Here is a 20,439-nt window from a genome sequence, read left to right as displayed (position 1 = left end):
GATTCACTGTCAAGGACTCCGCTTCCCAGGTTCTTGATATTTATCAGTATTATTACTTTTTTGTTGCTTCTTTTTGTGTTTGTTGTCACTGGTTGTCCTCCCTGTTAATGCAGTCTTTCATTGCTTCTATTATGGTTATGGGATTTACTGAGTATGCCCGCAAGAAAATGAATCTCATCATTGTATATGGTGACATATGTACTTTCATAATAAATTACTTTGAACTTTGAACCATCCCTGAAGGTGTCTCCTTCAAATCAGCTTTGGCCAGCTCCTGTCTGATGCCTCTGTAATTCCTTTTACTCCACTGTCATACTAATACATCTGACTTTATCTCCTCCCTGTTAATCTGCAGGATGAATTCTCTCATGTTATGATCACTATCTACTAAAGGTTCCTTTACCTTAAGCTCTCCAATCAAATTCGGTTCAGTACACAACACTCAATGCAGAATACCTGATCTCCTTGTATGCTCGAACACAAGCTGCTCTAAAAGCCATCTTATACACATCCTCCAAATTCCATTTCTTAGGCTCCAGCTCAACCAGATTTTCCCAACCCAGTTTCATATTGAAATCCCCCATAATTATCAGAACGTTGCTCGTATTACAGGTCCTTTTTATCTCCCATTGTAATGTATATCCCATATCCAGGCTACTGTTTGGAGGAATGTGTCTAACTCCCAACAGGGTCTTTTTACCTTTGCAGTCTCTTAGCTCGACCCACAAGAATCCAAACCTTCCAATCCTGTGTCACCTCTTTCTGAGGATTTGATTTCAATTTTTACCAACAGAGCCACCACACCCACTCTGCCTACCTGCCGGTCCTTCCGATGCAATGTGTATCCTTGGATGTTCAGCTCCCAACTATGATCTTCTTTCAGCCACGATTCAGTGATGCCCACGATGTCATATGTCTCTAACTATGCTACAAGATCATCTACCTTATTCTCTGTCCCGAGTGCATTCACCTTCAGTCCTGTATCGGTCACTCTTTCTGATTTTGCCCCATGTTTGACTGCAGCTCATCCCACCAACTGCAATTCTGCCCCATCATCTGTCTGTTCTTCCTCACAGTCCCACTACACAATGCATCAACTTGTATATCAACTGCCCCTTCCTCAGCCCTGTCACTCTGGTCCCCATCCCCTTCCACATTACAGATTTTCCCCTTCCTCAGCCCTGTCACTCCGGTCCCCATCCCCTTCCACATTAGGGATTTTCCCCAGGGACGGTGTGTGAAGAACAGGAGTGCAAAGGTTTATGATCAGAGGCGATGGATTTAAAAGGGACATCAGGAACTTTTCTTCACACACAGGGTGGTGCATATTTGGAATGAGCTGCTGGAAATAAGCAACGTTGAAATGAATCTACAGTGGATCGTACACGGATTGAAGAGTTTTATTGGGTTTTGGACCAAACGTGGGCAGATGGCACCAGCTCACTGGGCAACACAGTCGGCATGGATATTGGGTCAAATGTATGACACCCTGACTCGAACAGGTCACCCTGAGGGTCAATGTGGTCATCGATAAAAGGAGATGGGGGAGGTTTTAAATGAATATTTCCCAGGGAGAGGGTCACGGAAGCTAAGGAATTAAGGAAAATGAACAGTAATGTCTTGGAACATATCACAGTGCAAAAGCGAAGGTGCTGGAGGTATTAGAGGTGGATGAGCCCCAGACCGTGATCTGCTCTGTCTGATACCTCCAGACTAGGGAACAAATTCCAGGGCCCTGAGGATAAATTTGCTTCACATTTCACCCCAGGTGAGCTGCTGGAAGACAGGAGGGTGGCTCAGGTGTTGTCTTGAGTTCAGAAGGACGGGAAGGTCAAGCCAGGGAACTCCAGGCCACTGAGCCGAACATCAGTGGTGGGACAATTACTGGAATGGACACTGAGAGACAGATTTACCAGCATTTGGAAAGGCAGGGACTGAGTCAGGATAGTCAATACTGTTTTATACCTGGGAAATAGTGACTCACAAATTTAATTAATTTTTCTTTGATGAGGGGACAGAAAGGATCGTTGAGGATAGGGTGATGGACATTGTCCACATGAACTTCAGCAGGGCCTTTGACAAGGTTCCATGAGGAAGGCTCATAGAGAAGGTTTGATTTACGGTGAGCAATTACAGTATGGACAAGGTGGGCCGAAGGGCCTAATTCCATGTTTATATCTCAATGACTGGAATGAGATATCGACAGAGGATGTGGGGGTGTTGCTGCAGCTTTTCACTGAATGTCCTGTTTCTCAACTCAATAAAAGATCCACCCGAGGGGAGGGAACGAGGATCTGACAACCGCAGAAACACTGGGGATTCAGTGTAGGGAGGTGCCGGTTTCTGAAATGATCAAATCTCCGTGCAGTCAGATTTGTGGGGAGAGGAGAAATAAAGTGAACGAAAGCTGTAACTGGAGCCTCAGTGAACAACCACAGAAGGTTCACAGTTTACTGGCCACAAATGTGTGTTGTTGTCCCTGTGAATAAACTTCTGCCAAACCCCTTCCCAGATCATCCTCCTGAGGAATCTCACCCTGGAGCCTGGCTGTGTTGAGGAATTCCATGGAAAGGTATAAATTTCTAACAAGGCTCGACGGGCTGGATGCAGGGAGAATGTTTCCCTTGGCCGATGAGTCTGGAACCAGGGCTCACCGGCTCTGAATAAGGGAAATGTCATTCAGGATTGAAAAGAGGAGAACTTTCTTCTCGCAGAGGGGTGTGAATCTTTGGAACTCTCTATCCTGGTGGCTCTGGAGTCTCAGTCACTGGGTTCACTCACAACCGGAATCTTGCCGGCCACACACACAAAACGCCAGACAAACTCGAGTCACGCACGGTTTACGGAGGGAAATGAACACTTTGGGCTGAGACCCTTCACCCGGACTGGAGAGGAAGGCAACAGGATGCAGAATAAGAAGCTGAGGGAGGGGGACGAGCAAAAGCTGAAAGACTCACCAGGAGAGTCCAGGCGAGGGAGAAGGTAGGTGGAGGGGAGAGGGGGATGATAGGGAACGATGTGAGAAACTGCGATGTGATAGGTGGAAGACACAAAGGTCTAAAGAAGAAGGAATCTGATAAGAGAGGGCAATAGACCTTGGAATAAATGGAAGGAGGTGGGGAAACAGAGGGAGGAGATGAGCAGGTCATGAGGTACTCGGACGCTTTGTTGAGGATTTGGCCACAATCTGCCAGTCGGTCTGTGTATGTGTGTGAGGGAGCTTTGCCAGTCCGGCTATGATGTGTGAGCTTCTCCCGAGATGAAATCTGGACCAATGTCAATGCTGGTTGCTGTGTCCGGGCTCGGTCTGACAACGCTTCAATGTGGGGGTTTGACAATAGTGAGACTCGTGAGTCCAGCAGGGGGCAGACCTGAGTCAATCAGAGTGCGCAGTCACGGACGGTTCAGACAGGCTGAGTGACGCAGATTTCCTTCTCTGAAGGGCTCGTATGTATTTTTCTGACACTCCCAGTCACATGACAGACGCCAGCTTTTATTACCTGGTGATATCTTGGTGTGTTTATACAGTGTGAATTGGTTCAGGATTCAGTGGGTAATCTAACAGTCCCATGTGTTGGGTGTATGGTCCCCCTGTGTAGGTGTGTTCAGGGGTCTGACATCTCCAGCTGACCATGTGACAGTGATGTCTTCACCCAGAGTTACAGACAGTCTTTGTGAGTAAATATCACTTAAAATTGTTCACAAACATGGAGAAAGGAAACTGTAAATGTTTACCTCGCTTAATTGTAACAGACATTTCACTCAATGTTGTGTTCAACGAAAAGGGGTGATCGAATTTTTCAACAGGTAGGGTCCCATGTGTCACTGACAGGAACTTGGCATCATCACTGATCCTGTAAATACTACACAGCTGGTTATAAACTGAATATCAGTGATATTTGAACTATTTTACAAATCCACACTGTGTTTCAGTAAAGACCATGTCCTACCTCCTCTTCCGACCAGCGTTCTCCTGAAATAAACAAAACACAGATCTCAATTGACTAACTGTATCCTGACCGCAGGAATTTGAGCCAAGTTATTACAAGCTGCTGAAATTTCCCACTTCCCAGCTCTCTCTCACTGACACACACGGAGAAAGGGGAGACTGTAACAAGGGGCACAGAACCCGGGAGAAAGTTGATAATTATCCCATAACTGAGAGGATGGAACTGACGTGAAAGACTGGACAGGCTGTGAATGTTTTTCTGGATACGATGTCAGGGAGGATCAGATGCCGGAATTTAAGATTAGTGGTGGATTGGATTGGGTGTGGGTGGAGAACGCATCTCTGCTTGAAATGTAGTGAAGGGAATGTGGAACTCACTGTCACAGGAGTGGTTGAAGTGGAACAGCAGAGATTGAATGTGATGGGGAAGCCGGATAAACACATACAGACTCTGGTCCAACTCTGCGTGTTGTTGGGGAGAGTGTGAGAGTGAGAGAAACAGGTTTGGCTGGTTTGGCCTGTAGCATTCTTTTGTTCTATATTAAATCACAGACATGACTGCTTCTATAACTTGTGTTTGCTCACCTTACAGGGGCAGCAAAGGAATATTTTTCTGGCCTATCCCTTGTTTGGAGCGGCCATGCATAAGCAGTTCACAGCACCCATGGTAACAGAGGCACTGAGCGTGTTTTATCAAAGACAGAAAGCCAACCAATGATGAGAATAGTGATGGGATTGTCGCAGGACTAACAAGGCGGGACTAATAGTTGCTTCGCAGTGTAGTTTACTGGTGGACAGAGCAGAGTTTACCGATTTTGGCTCAAGAGGCTTCGGTGAGGAGGAACAGTTGATTAGCTGGTAGAGGTTTTGGAGGGGATGAATAAAAAGTCACCAAACTACAACTAATTAAATAAAGTAGGGATGGTGCAGGATGGGGTGATGTGCTGTAGCTGCATGATGTGGGAGCTGGTGGGCCCCATTGCGGTTCCTGGTGACCACATCTGCAGCGAGTGTCGGCTGCTCGAGGAACTCAGGCTCAAAGTTGATGACCTGGAATCTGAGCTTCAAACACTGTGGCACATCAGGGAGGGGGAGGGTTACCTGGATTCTCTGTTTCAGGAGGTAGTCATACCCGTTGGATTAGCTGCCACAACTTCAGTCTGTGTCAGGGACAAGAGGGTGTGACTGCGAGTGAGGTGGGTAGTGGGATCCAAGAGACAGTGATGGAGGAGCCTCAGCCCTTCAGCTTGTCCATCAGGTTTGAGATTCTTGCTCCCTGTGTGGATGAGAGTGGGGGCTGTAGGAAGGATGAGCAACCTAACTGTGGCATAGTGGTTCAGGCGGCCATTCAAGAGGGGGGAGAGAAGAGAAATGTAGCGGTGATTGGGGATAGTATAGTCAGGGAACTAGACAAAGTTCTCTGTCGTGAGGATAGAACATCCCAAACATTCTGTTGCTTTCATGGTGCCTGGGTTTGGGACATCTTATCTGACCTGAGGAACTTGCAGTGGGAGGGGAAAGATCCATTTGTCATGGTCCATGTGGGTACCAACAACGTAGGTAGAATGAGGAAAGAGGTCCTGCTGAGGGAATTTGAGTAGCTAGGGACTAAATTATAAAGCAGAGCCAAACATTGGTCTCCTCTGGATTCACCTGCAAATTGGCCCAGGGTTAAGAAGATTCAGACAGCTCAATGTGAGGCTCCACCATTGGTGTGGGAGAAGTGGGTTTGAATTCACGGGAAACTGGCACCAGTACTGGGGAAGGAGGGAGCTGTTCTATTGGGATCGGCTCCACCGTTGGTGTGGGAGAAGTGGGTTTGAATTCACGGGAAACTGGCACCAGTACTGGGGAAGGAGGGAGCTGTTCTATTGGGATCGGCTCCAACATTGGTGTGGGAGAAGTGGGTTTGAATTCACGGGAAACTGGCACCAGTACTGGGGAAGGACGGAGCTGTTCCATTGGGATCGGCTCCACCATTGGTGTGGGGGAAGTGGGTTTGAATTCACGGGAAACTGGCACCAGTACTGGGGAAGGAGGGAGCTGTTCCATTGGGATCGGCTCCACCATTGGTGGGGGGAAGTGGGTTTGAATTCACGGGAAACTGGCACCAGTACTGGGGAAGGAGGGAGCTGTTCTATTGGGATCGGCTCCACCATTGGTGTGGGGGAAGTGGGTTTGAATTCACGGGAAACTGGCACCAGTACTGGGGCAGAAGGGAGCTGTTCTATTGGGATCGGCTCCACCATTGGTGTGGGGGAAGTGGGTTTGAATTCACGGGAAACTGGCACCAGTACTGGGGAAGGAGGGAGCTGTTCCATTGGGATCGGCTCCACCATTGGTGTGGGAGAAGTGGGTTTGAATTCACGGGAAACTGGCACCAGTACTGGGGAAGGAGGGAGCTGTTCTATTGGGATTGGCTCCAACATTGGTGTGGGAGAAGTGGGTTTGAATTCACGGGAAACTGGCACCAGTACTGGGGAAGGACGGAGCTGTTCCATTGGGATCGGCTCCACCATTGGTGTGGGGGAAGTGGGTTTGAATTCACGGGAAACTGGCACCAGTACTGGGGAAGGAGGGAGCTGTTCCATTGGGATCGGCTCCACCATTGGTGGGGGGGAAGTGGGTTTGAATTCACGGGAAACTGGCACCAGTACTGGGGCAGAAGGGAGCTGTTCTATTGGGATCGGCTCCACCATTGGTGTGGGGGAAGTGGGTTTGAATTCACGGGAAACTGGCACCAGTACTGGGGAAGGAGGGAGCTGTTCCATTGGGATCGGCTCCACCATTGGTGGGGGGAAGTGGGTTTGAATTCACGGGAAACTGGCACCAGTACTGGGGAAGGAGGGAGCTGTTCCATTGGGATCGGCTCCACCATTGGTGTGGGAGAAGTGGGTTTGAATTCACGGGAAACTGGCACCAGTACTGGGGAAGGAGGGAGCTGTTCTATTGGGATCGGTTCCACCATTGGTGGGGGGAAGTGGGTTTGAATTCACGGGAAACTGGCACCAGTACTGGGGAAGGAGGGAGCTGTTCTATTGGGATCGGCTCCACCATTGGTGTGGGGGAAGTGGGTTTGAATTCACGGGAAACTGGCACCAGTACTGGGGAAGGAGGGAGCTGTTCTATTGGGATCGGCTCCACCATTGGTGTGGGGGAAGTGGGTCTGAATTCACGGGAAACTGGCACCAGTACTGGGGAAGGAGGGAGCTGTTCCATTGGGATCGGCTCCACCATTGGTGTGGGAGAAGTGGGTTTGAATTCACGGGAAACTGGCACCAGTACTGGGGAAGGAGGGAGCTGTTCTGTTGGGATCGGCTCCACCATTGGTGTGGGGGAAGTGGGTCTGAATTCATGGGAAACTGGCACCAGTACTGGGGAAGGAGGGAGCTGTTCTATTGGGATGGGCTCCACCATTGGTGTGGGAGATGGGGGTTTGAATTCACGGGAAACTGGCACCAGTACTGGGGAAGGAGGGAGCTGTTCTATTGGGATCGGCTCCACCATTGGTGTGGGAGAAGTGGGTTTGAATTCACGGGAAACTGGCACCAGTACTGGGGAAGGAGGAAGCTGTTCCATTGGGATCGGCTCCCCCTGAACCAGGACGGGATCCGGATCCTGGTGAATCACATACCTGAGACTGCGGGTTCGGCTTTAAACTAAATAGCAGGGGGGTAGGTTCAACAGATCAGAGAAGTATGGAGAAGGTAAAAGAGAAAAGCAAAGATAAAGATAAAGAAAAAGCAAAAGTTAAAAAAGAGACAAGTAAGAGCAGAATAGACAAGTGTAAAAGATGCAAAGGTTACTGGATTGTAAGGACACTTTACCTTAATTCCCAGAGTATTCGTAACAAGGTCAGTGAGTCGTGGCACCAGTCAGTATAAAGGGGTATGGTTTAATGGCCATCACAGAAACATGGTTGCAGGGTGGAGAGGATTGGGAATTAAATATCCAAGGATATCAGGTAACACGGAAGGATAGGCAGGAAGGTAAGGGATGTGGGGTAACGCTCTTAATTAAGGATGAGATCAGGGCGATAGTGAGAGACGATATAAGATCTAAGGAGAAGAATGTTGAATCCATCTGGGTAGCGATTAGGAATCGTAAAGGGAAAAATCACTGGTGGGAGTTGTCGATCGGCCACTGAACAATTACATCACAGAGGCACAGGCAATAAACGGAGAAATATCTGAGGCACGAGCAGTTATCGTGGGGTAGTTTAACTGGGTGAATCAAGTTGGTCCAGGCAGTCCTGAGGAGGACTTCACAGAATAATATGTGATAGCTGTCTTGAACAATATGTTACTGAACCTACAAGGGAACGTGTTGTCTTGGAGCTGGTCTTGTGCAGTGAGAAAGGTAAAATTAGCAATTTGTAGTTAAGGATCATTTTGGGAAGAGTGATCATGCTATGGGTGAGTTTCTCATACAAATGGAGGGTGCAATAGTTTCATCTAAAACCAGTGTATTAAGCCTAAACGAGGGAGGGAGGAGGGAGAAGTTGTACAGGATAGACTGGGAACACAGGTGGGATGGTTGAGGAACAGTGGAAGACTTACAGTCAGATTTGTCATGGTGCTTAACGAAAGTATATTCCAGTTAAAAGCAAGGACAGTAAGGGTGGGGAGAGCCTGCCATGGATAACTAAGGAAATAAAGGAAGGCATCAAACCGAAAGCTCGTGTTTGCAAAGTTGCCAAGAGTAGTGGGAAACTCAAAGATTGGGAAAACTTTAAAAAGCAACAAAGGACCACTAATTGAGCAATAAAGAAAGGGAAGATAGATTATGAAAATGAACTGGCACAAAATATAAAAATGGATAGTAAAAGTTCTTATAATGATATAAAGCAGAAGAAGATGGACAAAGTGAACGTACGTCCCTTGGAGGACGAGAAGGGGAAATTGATATTGGGTAATGAGAAAATGGCCGAGGCTTTGAATGACTATTTTGTGTCAGTCTTCATGGTGGAGAACACAACTAACATGTCAAAGAGAGATGTTATGGATGCGATAGGAGGTGAGGACCTCAACACAAGAGGTAGAGCTGAGCAAACTTGTAGGCCTGAAGATAAATAATTCCCCTGGTCCTGGTGGAATGTGTCCCAGGGTACTGAAAGAAGTGGCAAAGAATCTGGTGATAGTTTACCAAAATTCTCCAGATTCTGGGCTGGTCCCAGTGGATTGGAATAAGGTGAATGTCACACCACTGTTCAAAAAAGGATGTAGGCAAAAGGCAGGTAACTATAGGCCAGTTAATTTAACGTCTGTAGTTGGGAAAATGCTTGAAGCTATCATTAAAGAAGAAATAGCAAGAAATGGACCCATCAGGCAGAGCAGCATGGATTCAGCAAAGGCAGGTTGGTTTGACAAACTTACTGGGGTTCTTTGAGGATATAACGGGCACAGTGGATAGAGGGGAACAGATGGATGTCATTTAGTTGGATTTCCAGAAGGTGTTCAATAAGGTGCCACATGAAAGACTTATCCATAAAATAAGGATGCATGGAGTTGGGGGTGATGTATTAGCCTGGATAGAGGATTAGTTAACCAATAGAAAGCAGAGAATTGTGAGACATGGATGTTTTTCTGGTTGGCAATCAGAGGTGAGGGGTGTGCCGCAGGGGTCGGTGAAGGGCCCACAACTGTTGGCGATAGACATTAATGATCTGGAAGAGGGGACCGAGTGTAATGTATCTAAGTTTGCTGGTGACACAAAACTGGGAGTAAAAGCATATTGTGCAGAGAGATTTACATCGGTTAATCGAGTGGCCGAGGGCCTGGCAGATGGAGGACAATGTTGGTCAATGGAAGGTTTTACCCTTCACCGACTGGATTTTCATCCAAAATATGTGACTGGTACTCAAAGGCCTATAAAAGATCCTTCCCCTTGGAAGCTGGTCTCGCCATCTTTGGATGTTCGCAATCCACGCTACGCTTCCCTGCAGCCATACAACAGTCTCTGATGCCTGGGATGACTGTCGCTAAAGACTCCTCCTGAGGGAACGGAAATCACCCTCTCCCCCTTCTCTCCGGAGATGGACGGCTGACATGATCTCAGTCGTACAGATGGAGAGACTCAGGTTCTTGAGAACCAATTCAATTAAAGATTTTCGGCTATCTGGGATCCATTTCTTGCCGACCTAGATGAGGCCGGGGGCAGATGAACAATTTCCCCCCAGCTCATCTTTCACGGCCCTCAATTGAGACTTAATGTTTAGCACTTTTGAGCACTCTGTACAACAGGCATCCCTCTAATGTTATGTCCTTTCTTTTTGCTCATTTTATCTTCACACATGACTGAGCTTATGTGTTCTTGTTGATTTTATTGTTTTTTGAAAGTTTTGAAAATAAAGTAATTAAAAAAAGAAAACAAAGGGAATGTGACTTTGATTGCTGCAGGGATTGTATTTTAGAGCAGGGAGGTTATGCTGCAACTGTACGGGGTACTGGCGAGGCGACTGTACGGGGGACTGGAGAGGCGACTGTACGGGGGACTGGAGAGGCGACTGTACGGGGGACTGGAGAGGCGACTGTACGGGGGACTGGAGAGGCGACTGTACGGGGTACTGGAGAGGCAACCAGACAGGGTACTGGAGAGGCAACCGGACAGGGTACTGGAGAGGCAACCGGACAGGGTACTGGAGAGGCGACTGTACAGGGTACTGGTGAGGCGACTGTACAGGGTACTGGTGAGGCCACTGTACAGGGGACTGGTGAGGCCACTGTACAGGGGACTGGTGAGGCGACTGTACAGGGGACTGGTGAGGCGACTGTACAGGGGACTGGTGAGGCGACTGTACAGGGGACTGGAGAGGCGACTGTACAGGGTACTGGTGAGGCCACTGTACAGGGTACTGGTGAGGCCACTGTACAGGGTATTGGTGAGGCAACTGTACAGGGTACCGGTGAGGCGACTGTACAGGGTACCGGTGAGGCGACTGTACAGGGTACCGGTGAGGTGACTGTACAGGGTACTGGTGAGGCCACTGTACAGGGTACTGGTGAGGCCACTGTACAGGGTACTGGTGAGGCGACTGTACAGGGTACTGGTGAGGCGACCGTACAGGGTACTGGAGAGGCGACCGTACAGGGTACTGGTGAGGCGACCGTACAGGGTACTGGTGAGGCCACTGTACAGGGTACTGGTGAGGCGACTGTACAGGGTACTGGTGAGGTGACTGTACAGGGTACTGGTGAGCCACTGTACAGGGTACTGGTGAGGCCACTGTACAGGGTACTGGTGAGGCCACTGTACAGGGTACTGGTGAGGGGACTGTACAGGGTACTGGTGAGGCGACTGTACAGGGTACTGGTGAGGTGACTGTACAGGGTACTGGTGAGGCCACTGTACAGGGTACTGGTGAGGCAACTGTACAGGGTACTGGTGAGGCCACTGTACAGGGTACTGGTGAGGTCACTGTACAGGGTACTGGTGAGGCGACTGTACAGGGGACTGGAGAATTAACTGTACAGGGTACTGGTGAGGCGACTGTACAGGGGACTGGTGAGGGGACTGTACAGGGGACTGGTGAGGGGACTGTACAGGGTACTGGTGAGGCCACTGTACAGGGTACTGGTGAGGTCACTGTACAGGGTACTGGTGAGGCGACTGTACAGGGGACTGGAGAAGTAACTGTACAGGGTACTGGTGAGGCGACTGTACAGGGGACTGGTGAGGCAACTGTACAGGGTACTGGTGAGGCGACTGTACAGGGGACTGGAGAGGCAACTGTACAGGGGACTGGAGAAGTAACTGTACAGGGTACTGGTGAGGCGACTGTACAGGGGACTGGTGAGGCGACTGTACAGGGGACTGGAGAGGCAACTGTACAGGGTATTGGTGAGGCCACTGTACAGGGTACTGGTGAGGCGACTCTGCAGAGTACTGGTGAGGCGACTGTACAAGGGACTGGAGAGGCGACTGTACAGGGTACTGGTGAGGCGACTGTACAGGGTACTCGTGAGGTAACTGTACAGGGTACTGGTGAGTCAACTGTACAGGGTACTGGAGTACTGCGTGCAGTTCTGGCCTCCATACTTGAGGAAGGAAATACTGGCTTTGGAGGCGGTGCAGAGGAGGTTCACCAGGTTGATTCCAGAGATGAGGGGGTTAGACTGTGAGGAGAGATTGAGTCACCTGGGACTGTATCACTGGAATTCAAGATGAGAGGAGATCTTGTAGAAACACATAAAATTATGAAAGGGATAGAGGCAGGAAAGTTGTTTCCACTGGTAAGTGAGAGTAGAACTAGGGGACATAGCCTCAAGATTCAGGGGAGCAAATTTAGGACAGAGATGAGGAGAAACTGCTTTTCCCGGAGAGTGGTGAATCTGTGGAATTCTCTGCCCAGCGAAACAGAGGAGGCCACCTCGGTTAATACATTCATGACAAAGTTGGCTAGAGTTTGGCATAGTTGGAGAATTAAGGGTTACGGGGAAAAGGCAGGTAGGTGGAGATGAGTCCAGGATCGATAGGATCAGACATGATCCTGTTGAATGATGGAGCAGGCTCGATGGTCCAGATGGCTGACTCCTGCTCCTAATTCTTATGTTCTTATGGAGTTTGGGCACTGTTGCCAGCAGTGGTGATAGGTGGGAGGTTGCTTGTGAAGCAGAGAAGTTGATAGCAGAAGGGTTGAAAGACCTGTCTGTTGTGTAAAATGGGATATAATCCAATGAAGAATATATCTGAAAAAGAAAGACAGGGTAATAGTCTCTGAAACGATGAGCTTGATGCAAGCTGGATATAGACTTTAATAGGATGCAAAACTGGGCTGAGAGATGGCAGATGGAGTTCAACCCAGGTAACTGTGAGGTGGTTCATTTTGGTGGGTTAAATATGATGGCAGAATATAGTATTAATGGTAAGACTCTTGTCCGTGTGGAGGATCAGAGGGATCTTGGGGCCCCAAGTCCATTGGACACTCAATGCAGCTGCACAGGTTGACTCTGTGGTTAAGAAGGCGTATGGTGTATTGGCCTTCATCAATCATGGAATTGAATTTAGGAGCCGAGAGGTAATGTTGCAGGACCTTGGTCAGATCCCACTTGGAGTATTGTGCTCAGTTCTGGTCACCTCACTACAGGAAGGATGTGGAAACGGTGCAGAGGAGATTTACAGGGATATTGCCTGGATTGGGGAGCATGACTTATGAGAATAGGTTGAGGGAACTCGGCCTTTTCTCCTTGGAGCGACAGAGAATAACAGGTGACCTGATACAGGTGTATAACATGTTGAGAGGCATTGATCATGTGGATAGTCAGAGGCTTTTTCCCAGGGCTGAAATGGTTACCACAAGAGGACACAGGTTTAAGGTGCTGGGGAGTAGGTACAGAGGAGATGTCAGGGGTAAGTTTTTTACTCAGAGTGGTGAGTGCGCAGAATGGGCTTCTGACAACGGTGGTGGAGGCGGATACGATAGGGTCTTTTAAGAGACTTAGATAGGTACATGGAGCTTAGTTAAATAGAGGGCTATAGGTAAGGTTAGTAATTTCTAAGGTAGGGACATGTTCGGCACAACTCTGTGGGCCGAAGGGCCTGTATTGTACCGTAGGTTTTCTATGTTTCTATGCTTAGAAAAAGTATTCACTGCCCTTGGAAGTTTTGATGTTTCATTGTTTTACATTGAATCTCAGTGGATTTACTTTGGCTTGTTTGACACTGACCAACAAAGACACTTCAGTGTCAAAAAAGGTTCTTTCGTGTCAAACTGAAAATAGATCTCTACAAAGTGATCTAAATTAATTAAAACACAAAATAATTGATTGCATTAGAATTCAGCCTCCTTTAATACAACACACCAAATTATCACTCGTGCAGCCAACTGGTTTTAGAATTCACATAATCGTTTCAATGGGGATCTGTTTTTAGAGACCTGTGTGCAGTGAAGGTGTTTCAACTGACTGTAGTTAAATTACACCTGTATCTGGAATCTCCAACTGTTGGTGAGTCAGTATCCTGGCAAAAACTACACCATGAAGACAAAAGAACAGTCCAAGCAACTCCGCAAAAAGGTTATTGAAAAGCACAAGACAGGAGATGGACACAGAAAATTTCAAAGTCACTGAATATCCCTTACAATACAGTTTCAGTAATCATCATGATGTGGCACAGCTGTAAATCTGCTGAGAGCAGGCTGTCCTCAAAGACTGGGTGTCTGCGCAAGAAGGGGACTTGTGAGGGAGGCCTCCAAAAGACCTATGACAACTCTGGAGGAGTTACAAGCTTCAGTGGCTGAGATGGGAGAAACTCTCAACAACTGTCAACCAGTCACAGCTTTATGGGAGAGTGGCAAAGAGAAAGCCACTGTTGAAAAAAGCTCACATGAAATCTCAGCTAGAGTTTGCCAGAAGGCACACGGGAGACTGAAACCAGCAGGATGAAGGTTCTATGGTCTGAGGAAACTAAAACTGAGCATTTTGGCCATCAGTCTACATGCTATTTTGGGCCTGGTGGTGGCTGCATCATGCTTCACTGCAGCAGGCCCTAGAAGGCTTGTAAAGGTAGAGACTGGAATGAATGCAGCAAAATACAGGGAAATCCTGGAGGAAAACCTGATGTATTCTGCAAGAGAACTGTGACTTGGGAGAAGATTTGTTTTCCAGCAAGACAATGACCCCAAGCATAAAGCCAAAGCTACACAGGAATGGCTTAAAATTAACAAAGTTAATGTCCTGGAGTGGCCGAGTCAGAGTCCAGTCTCAATCCATTGAGAACTGTGGCTGGATTTGACAAGGGCTGTTCACTCACGATCCCCGTGCAATCTGACAGAGCGTGTGCAGTTTTGTAAAGAAGAATGGGGAAAGATTGCAGTGTCCGGATGTGCAAAGCTGATAGAGACCGATCCACACTGGCTCAAGGTTGTAATTGCTGTCAAAGATGCATCTACTAAATACTGGCTTCAAGGGGATGAATACTTATGCAATCAGTTATTTTGTGTTTTATATTTCTAATTAATTTAGATTAATGTAGAGATCTGTTTTCACTTCGAGACAATGAAACATGAAAAACAATGAAACTTCCAAGCCGGGGGAGGGGGGTGGTGGTGAATACTTTTTATAGACACTGTGGATGTTTAATCTGATGTGTGGGTCACAATGTGAAATTCAATCTCAGTTCCCACTGATCGACAGAGTGACCCTCACACCCACCACACCAGACACACTCACAGCCTGTGACTGTAACTGGGTGTTACTCTGAGTCTCAGGGGATATTATACGTGGGAATCACAGAAACGATCACCAGCTCAGTGCTCTGATCAGAGTAACTCATTCCCGAGAAGGTTGCAGACTGTCCTGTGATGTACAGATGTTGTGGGAGGCCGGTTTGGGGAACGCAACAGTCCTGAACAGTTAAAACATCTGTCCGGTTTAAATCTGTTTACAATGATAGTATCTGTAAATGCCACGTTGAGTTAAAATACATCATTTTGAGACAGTGCACTTTTACAGAACCAAACTGAAATCTCTCACCATGAGAAATGTCACATTGTCTCGTTGATCCATCCGTTCCTGTAACTTTGACATTTTCTCCCGGATAGAATTTAAATTCTCTTGAATCTTTTGAAGATTTTTCTCCATCGGATTTAGAATCCTCTCCTCCTCTTCCCTGAGATCTCGGAGTAAACGCTGCTTTTTCTTGGTGAGAATCCGGTGCAGTTCAGCAAACTGGGATGTGATGTGGGACTGAACACTGTGTGACTGTTCCTGTCGAATGAAAGGAGAGGCTAGTTTATTATTTGGCTGTAAAGTATTTCCCTATGACATGGAAGGAGACCATTCAGCCCACTGACCCTATGCTATTTCTCAGATATTCAATCCCATTCATTCACGTCTCCCTGAAACCGATTCTTCCTCACTGATCCATCAACTCCCACCTGACTCACAGACCACCCGCCTTCACAGGGTTAATTACAGCCCCGAATTATACATTCAACCTAGATTTCTTGGCAATGCCGGCCCACTGTGATCTCAAGGAGAACATGCAAACTCCACGCAGAGAGCACCAGAGGTCAGGATCGAACCCAGGTCACTGGAGCTGCGATACTCTGCTACTCGGCATTAAAGGAAACAAAACTACACAGTATTATTGTAAATTCTGCTCAGGAAGCCTCACCCGAACTGCAGAAACCTTCTCTTTCTGTTGCCGCTCCATGTCCTCGAGCTCACATTTCTTTTCTGTGAGAGAGTCTAACGCAGATTTAACCCGGCGCTGGGAAGCAGAGAGTGAAGGAATTAGACAATAAAGATGCAGTGCTGAGTCGAGCCAATTGATTGTCATATATAAATAAATATAAAATGAAAAAAACATCAGGTGATCAAAATCGATTTGATTTTACCTTATAGACTTCAACAGCTTCTTTAATCGGCAGGAAGCGGTGCTCCCTGTGTTCCCGCGAATCTCTACAGATCACACAGAGCAGTTTCTTGTCCGTCTCACAAAACAGATTCAGTTCTTCCTCGTGTTCCTCGCAGTGAAGTTTACTTTCCTTCCCTTTGAGATTCAGGTTTAGTTTTCGAGCTTTCTCAGACAGATTTGCTAAGGCCCGATTGACCCTGAGGGTGCGGTCTGCAATCTCCTCTCTACATTCCGGGCAGGACTTTCTCTGCTCCCTTTCCCAACACCGTGTGATACAGGAGCGGCAGAAGTTGTGTCCACACTCCAGTATAACCGGATCGGTGAAGAAATCCAGGCAGATGGGACAAATTGCCTCCTCGGTTAAACTCTCGACCTGTTCTTTCGAAGCCATGTTAACTCCCGGCACTTCCGGGTTCAGGGTCCTTTCACTTTCGGGGAGCTGCTGAACCTTGCGGTACCGGGACTGTCCATCAGGGGCGCTGCGGTACCGGGATTGTCCACTAGGGGCGCTGCGGTACCGGGATTGTCCACTAGGGGCGCTGCGGTACCGGGACTGTCCACCAGGGGCGCTGCGGTACCGGGACTGTCCATCAGGGGCGCTGCGGTACCGGGACTGTCCACCAGGGGCGCTGCGGTACCGGGATTGTCCACTAGGGGCGCTGCGGTACCGGGACTGTCCACCGGGGCGCTGCGGTACCGGGATTGTCCACTAGGGGCGCTGCGGTCTCGGGGATGAACGTTGTGTTGTTGCCGGTGAAACCACTTCACTGGGCGTGTCTGGAGCTCCTCGCAAACAGCCACCGGACTCAGCGGCGAGAAAAACACTTCTCCCACTCTCTGTATCTCGAGGGTAGATATGACTTGGTCCCCTAAACCCATGAGGTTGAATGTCTCGCCCATCCGAACCCTGATCTGTGTAACTTTCTGCTCCCATGCAATCACCCGGCGGCTCAAATAACAGAACAAACACTGCATACAATTCTCAAAAAGTACAGTGGCATGCAAAAGTTTGGTCAAAATTTCTGTTACTGTGAATAGCTAAGTGAGTAAAAGGTGACCTCATTGTGGATTCTGAGGTGTGTTTAGGATCATAATCCTGCTGTAGAAGCCATTCTCTCTTCATCTTCAGCTTCTTTACAGACCGGTGTGATGTTTGCTTCCAGAATTTGCTGGTATTTAATTGAATTAATTCTTCCCTCTACCAGGGAAATGTTCCCCGTGCCACTGGCTGCAACACAAGCCCAAAGCATGATCGATCCACCCCCGTGCTGAACAGTTGGAGAGGTGTTCTTTTCATGAAATTCTGCACTCTTTTTTCTCCAAACACACCTTTGCTCATTGCGGCCAAAAAGTTCTGTTTTAACTTCATCAGTCCACAGGGCTTGTTTCCAAAATGCATCAGGCTTGTTTAGATGTTCCTTTGCAAACTTCTGACGCTGAATTTTGTGGTGAGGATGCAGGAAAGGTAACTCTTTAATAAAGGTCATATTTGTGCAGGTGCATATTTGGGGTGTATGGGGTATCAGGGAGCGGTAGCACCTCTGATGGCGGAATATGTCGCGTCCCTTTCAGGTGGTTTGTCCACCGTTGGGCCCCACCTGGCACTCAGCTCTCACCTGTGGCTCCCCGTAGCTGCTTTCATACGACAGCGGTCACACCCCGGGCAATGGCCTCGACAAGCCAGCTGAACCAGGTGAGGGTAGCCAATGGGTCTCAAACCCTCGGTGAGATAGGGAGTTGTCTATCCCAGCATGTGAAGACAGACTCCGGCAGATTGAGCAGACGAAACCAATGGAAGGTCCAACGGTCAAGAAGGCGGTCTCTGCAATGCGTAGTACACGACAAGACACAGAAGACGTCCTGGTCAGCCACTGTACCTGGTCCCATCTCCAGCCGTCTCGACTCCTGTCTTGCCACTGGATCCAGATGGGAATTGGGAAGAGAGAGTGAGGCTGACTCTGCACAACTCTCTGTCACTTAAATCCAAATCAAGCGCTAGTCTCGACACCATCACCATTAATGGTTTTGAGGTCTTCATCGATAATGATGGATGAACAACATTTGTGCAGGTGTCGCTGCACAGTAGAACAATGCACACCACTCCAAAGTCTGCTTAATCAACCTGAAGATCTTTTGCAATCAAATGGGGGTTCTGATTTGCCTTTCTAGCAATCCTATGAGCAGTTCTCTTGGAAGGTTTTCTTGGTCTTCCAGACCTCAACTTGACCTCCACCATTCCTGTTAAGTGCCATTTCTTAATTACATCACGAACTGAGGAAAGGGCTGCCTGAAAACGCTTTGCTATCTTCTTATAGCCTTCTCCTGCTTTGTGGGCATCATTTATTTTAATTTTCAGAGTGCTAGGCAGCTGCTTAGAGGAGCATATGGCTGCTGATTGTTGGGACAAGGTTTGAGGATTTGAAATTTGTATCATCTGGCCTTTCTTGACGATGATTGTGAACAAGCCATAGCCCGAACAAGCTAATTAAGGTCTGAGACCTTGGTAAAAGTTATCTGAGAGCTCAAATCTCTTGGGGTGCCCAAACTTTTGCATGGTTCTCCTTTCCTTTTTTTTCCCCACTCTAAAATTGTACAAAACAAAAATAATACACTAATCTTGCTTAAATATTGAAAAGAATGTTTCATCTTTAACTTTATGACTTTTGGAGATCAGTTCATCTTCTACTCACAACTATTCACAGTAACAGAAATTTTGACCGGGGTGCCCAAACTTTTGCATGCCACTGTATATTTATGAATGTTCACTTAACTAAACAGTTATTAAAGAAAAGAAACACAAGGGCCCATCATAAATTGCACGTAAGTTGGTGCTCATCCTGAAGTTGTCTTTACTCACACGTTGGACCCGCGGTCTGTGTGAAACCACGAACCACCTTCCGAATATCTCTCGAAATCCATCTCGAACAAACGGACTCTCCCTCGGGAGCACAGGTCCTTTCTCCTTGAAGCCATTCAACTCCATAAACAACATTGTGCAACGGGGACGGCATCCTCAGTCAGCTTCCCTCCTGTCTGCTCCCAGCTCCCGCCAGAAAGACCTCGACCCACACCAGTGTCCGCACAAAAACCTCTCCGCCCGGCCTTCTCTAGAACCTTCTCCCAATTCCACCATCCTGATTGGCTGACACAACATTTCCAAGTTGAACATCAAACCCCCTTATCTCAGCTCAAACCCAAACAGGCCAGAAAGCAGAACAGACTGATCTTCCAGAACTTCCAAAATGAAACACCGACAGATATCGGCGTTCTTTTACATTCATTAAAACCCACAAGACTATTGCCGCTCATGTGGTGCCCAGGCTGGTTCACTCCGACAACAACAGAGAGGCTTCCTCCCGTCCAGTGGGAAAGGAGCCTTCAGTGCTTTTTTATACCAGGGACAAGATCAGATGATGGAATAATAGAGAGGCTTCCACACCCAACCCGGCCTCTCCCTGCCCAGTGGGAAAGGAGCCCCATCCCTTCAGTGCATCCCTGCAGCCTGGAAGGTGTAAGTCGGATACACTCCTCTGCAGCTCGGGCTCCCAGGCTTTTTTATACCACGGACAAGCTCAGAGAAGAGAGGCGCAAGAAATGCAGATGATGGAAGTTCTAGTAAGAAACAAGATGCTCGAGGAACTGAACAGGTCAGGCAGCATCTGTGGGGGGGGTGGGGGGGGGGATGGTGAGAATGGACAATTGACATTTCGGGTTGAGACAGCCCAGATGAAAGATCTCGACCGGAAACTTGATTGATCATTTCTCTCCACAAAGCATTCAGTTTTTCACTGACGTTTTGCTTTCCACAGCCCTTCAAGTGAAGAATCTCCCTGACTTCAGCCATGTCAGTCCTGGCTCCAATGGAAGGCCTGGTCTCCCTCACTCTGGACACAGACCACAAGATTCATTCTTTCCATCAAAATAAACTTTATTCACCATAACAAATATTCTCAGGTGGTGCTCTTTTACATTCATTAAAACCGATCAGACCTTTGCCACTCATGTGACCCCTGGGGTGGTTCACTACTACAATAATAGAGAGGCTTCCTCACCCAACCCGGTCTCTCCCTGTCCAGTGGCAGAGGAACCCTGTCCGTTTTCCTGAGCGTCCTGGGAACCGCCTGAAGATCAGT

The 20,439-nt window shown here is 48.0% G+C and overlaps 1 protein-coding gene across 1 annotated transcript in view; it reads right to left on the bottom strand.

The window, feature by feature from the left end:
• The window catches only part of LOC140721736 (uncharacterized), a 96,235-nt gene that overhangs the window by 46,632 nt on the left and 29,164 nt on the right, over positions 1-20,439 (bottom strand). Inside the window, 6 exon segments of the mRNA XM_073036543.1 lie at positions 3,736-3,863; positions 3,951-3,973; positions 15,421-15,654; positions 16,064-16,159; positions 16,287-16,979; positions 17,075-17,255. Coding sequence (XP_072892644.1) covers positions 3,736-3,863; positions 3,951-3,973; positions 15,421-15,654; positions 16,064-16,159; positions 16,287-16,979; positions 17,075-17,255 — 1,355 coding nt within the window.

The sequence above is a fragment of the Hemitrygon akajei genome, chromosome 2 (genome assembly GCF_048418815.1).
Source record: "Hemitrygon akajei chromosome 2, sHemAka1.3, whole genome shotgun sequence".
NCBI lineage: Eukaryota > Metazoa > Chordata > Chondrichthyes > Myliobatiformes > Dasyatidae > Hemitrygon > Hemitrygon akajei.
This window is presented reverse-complemented; position numbering and strand designations above follow the sequence as displayed.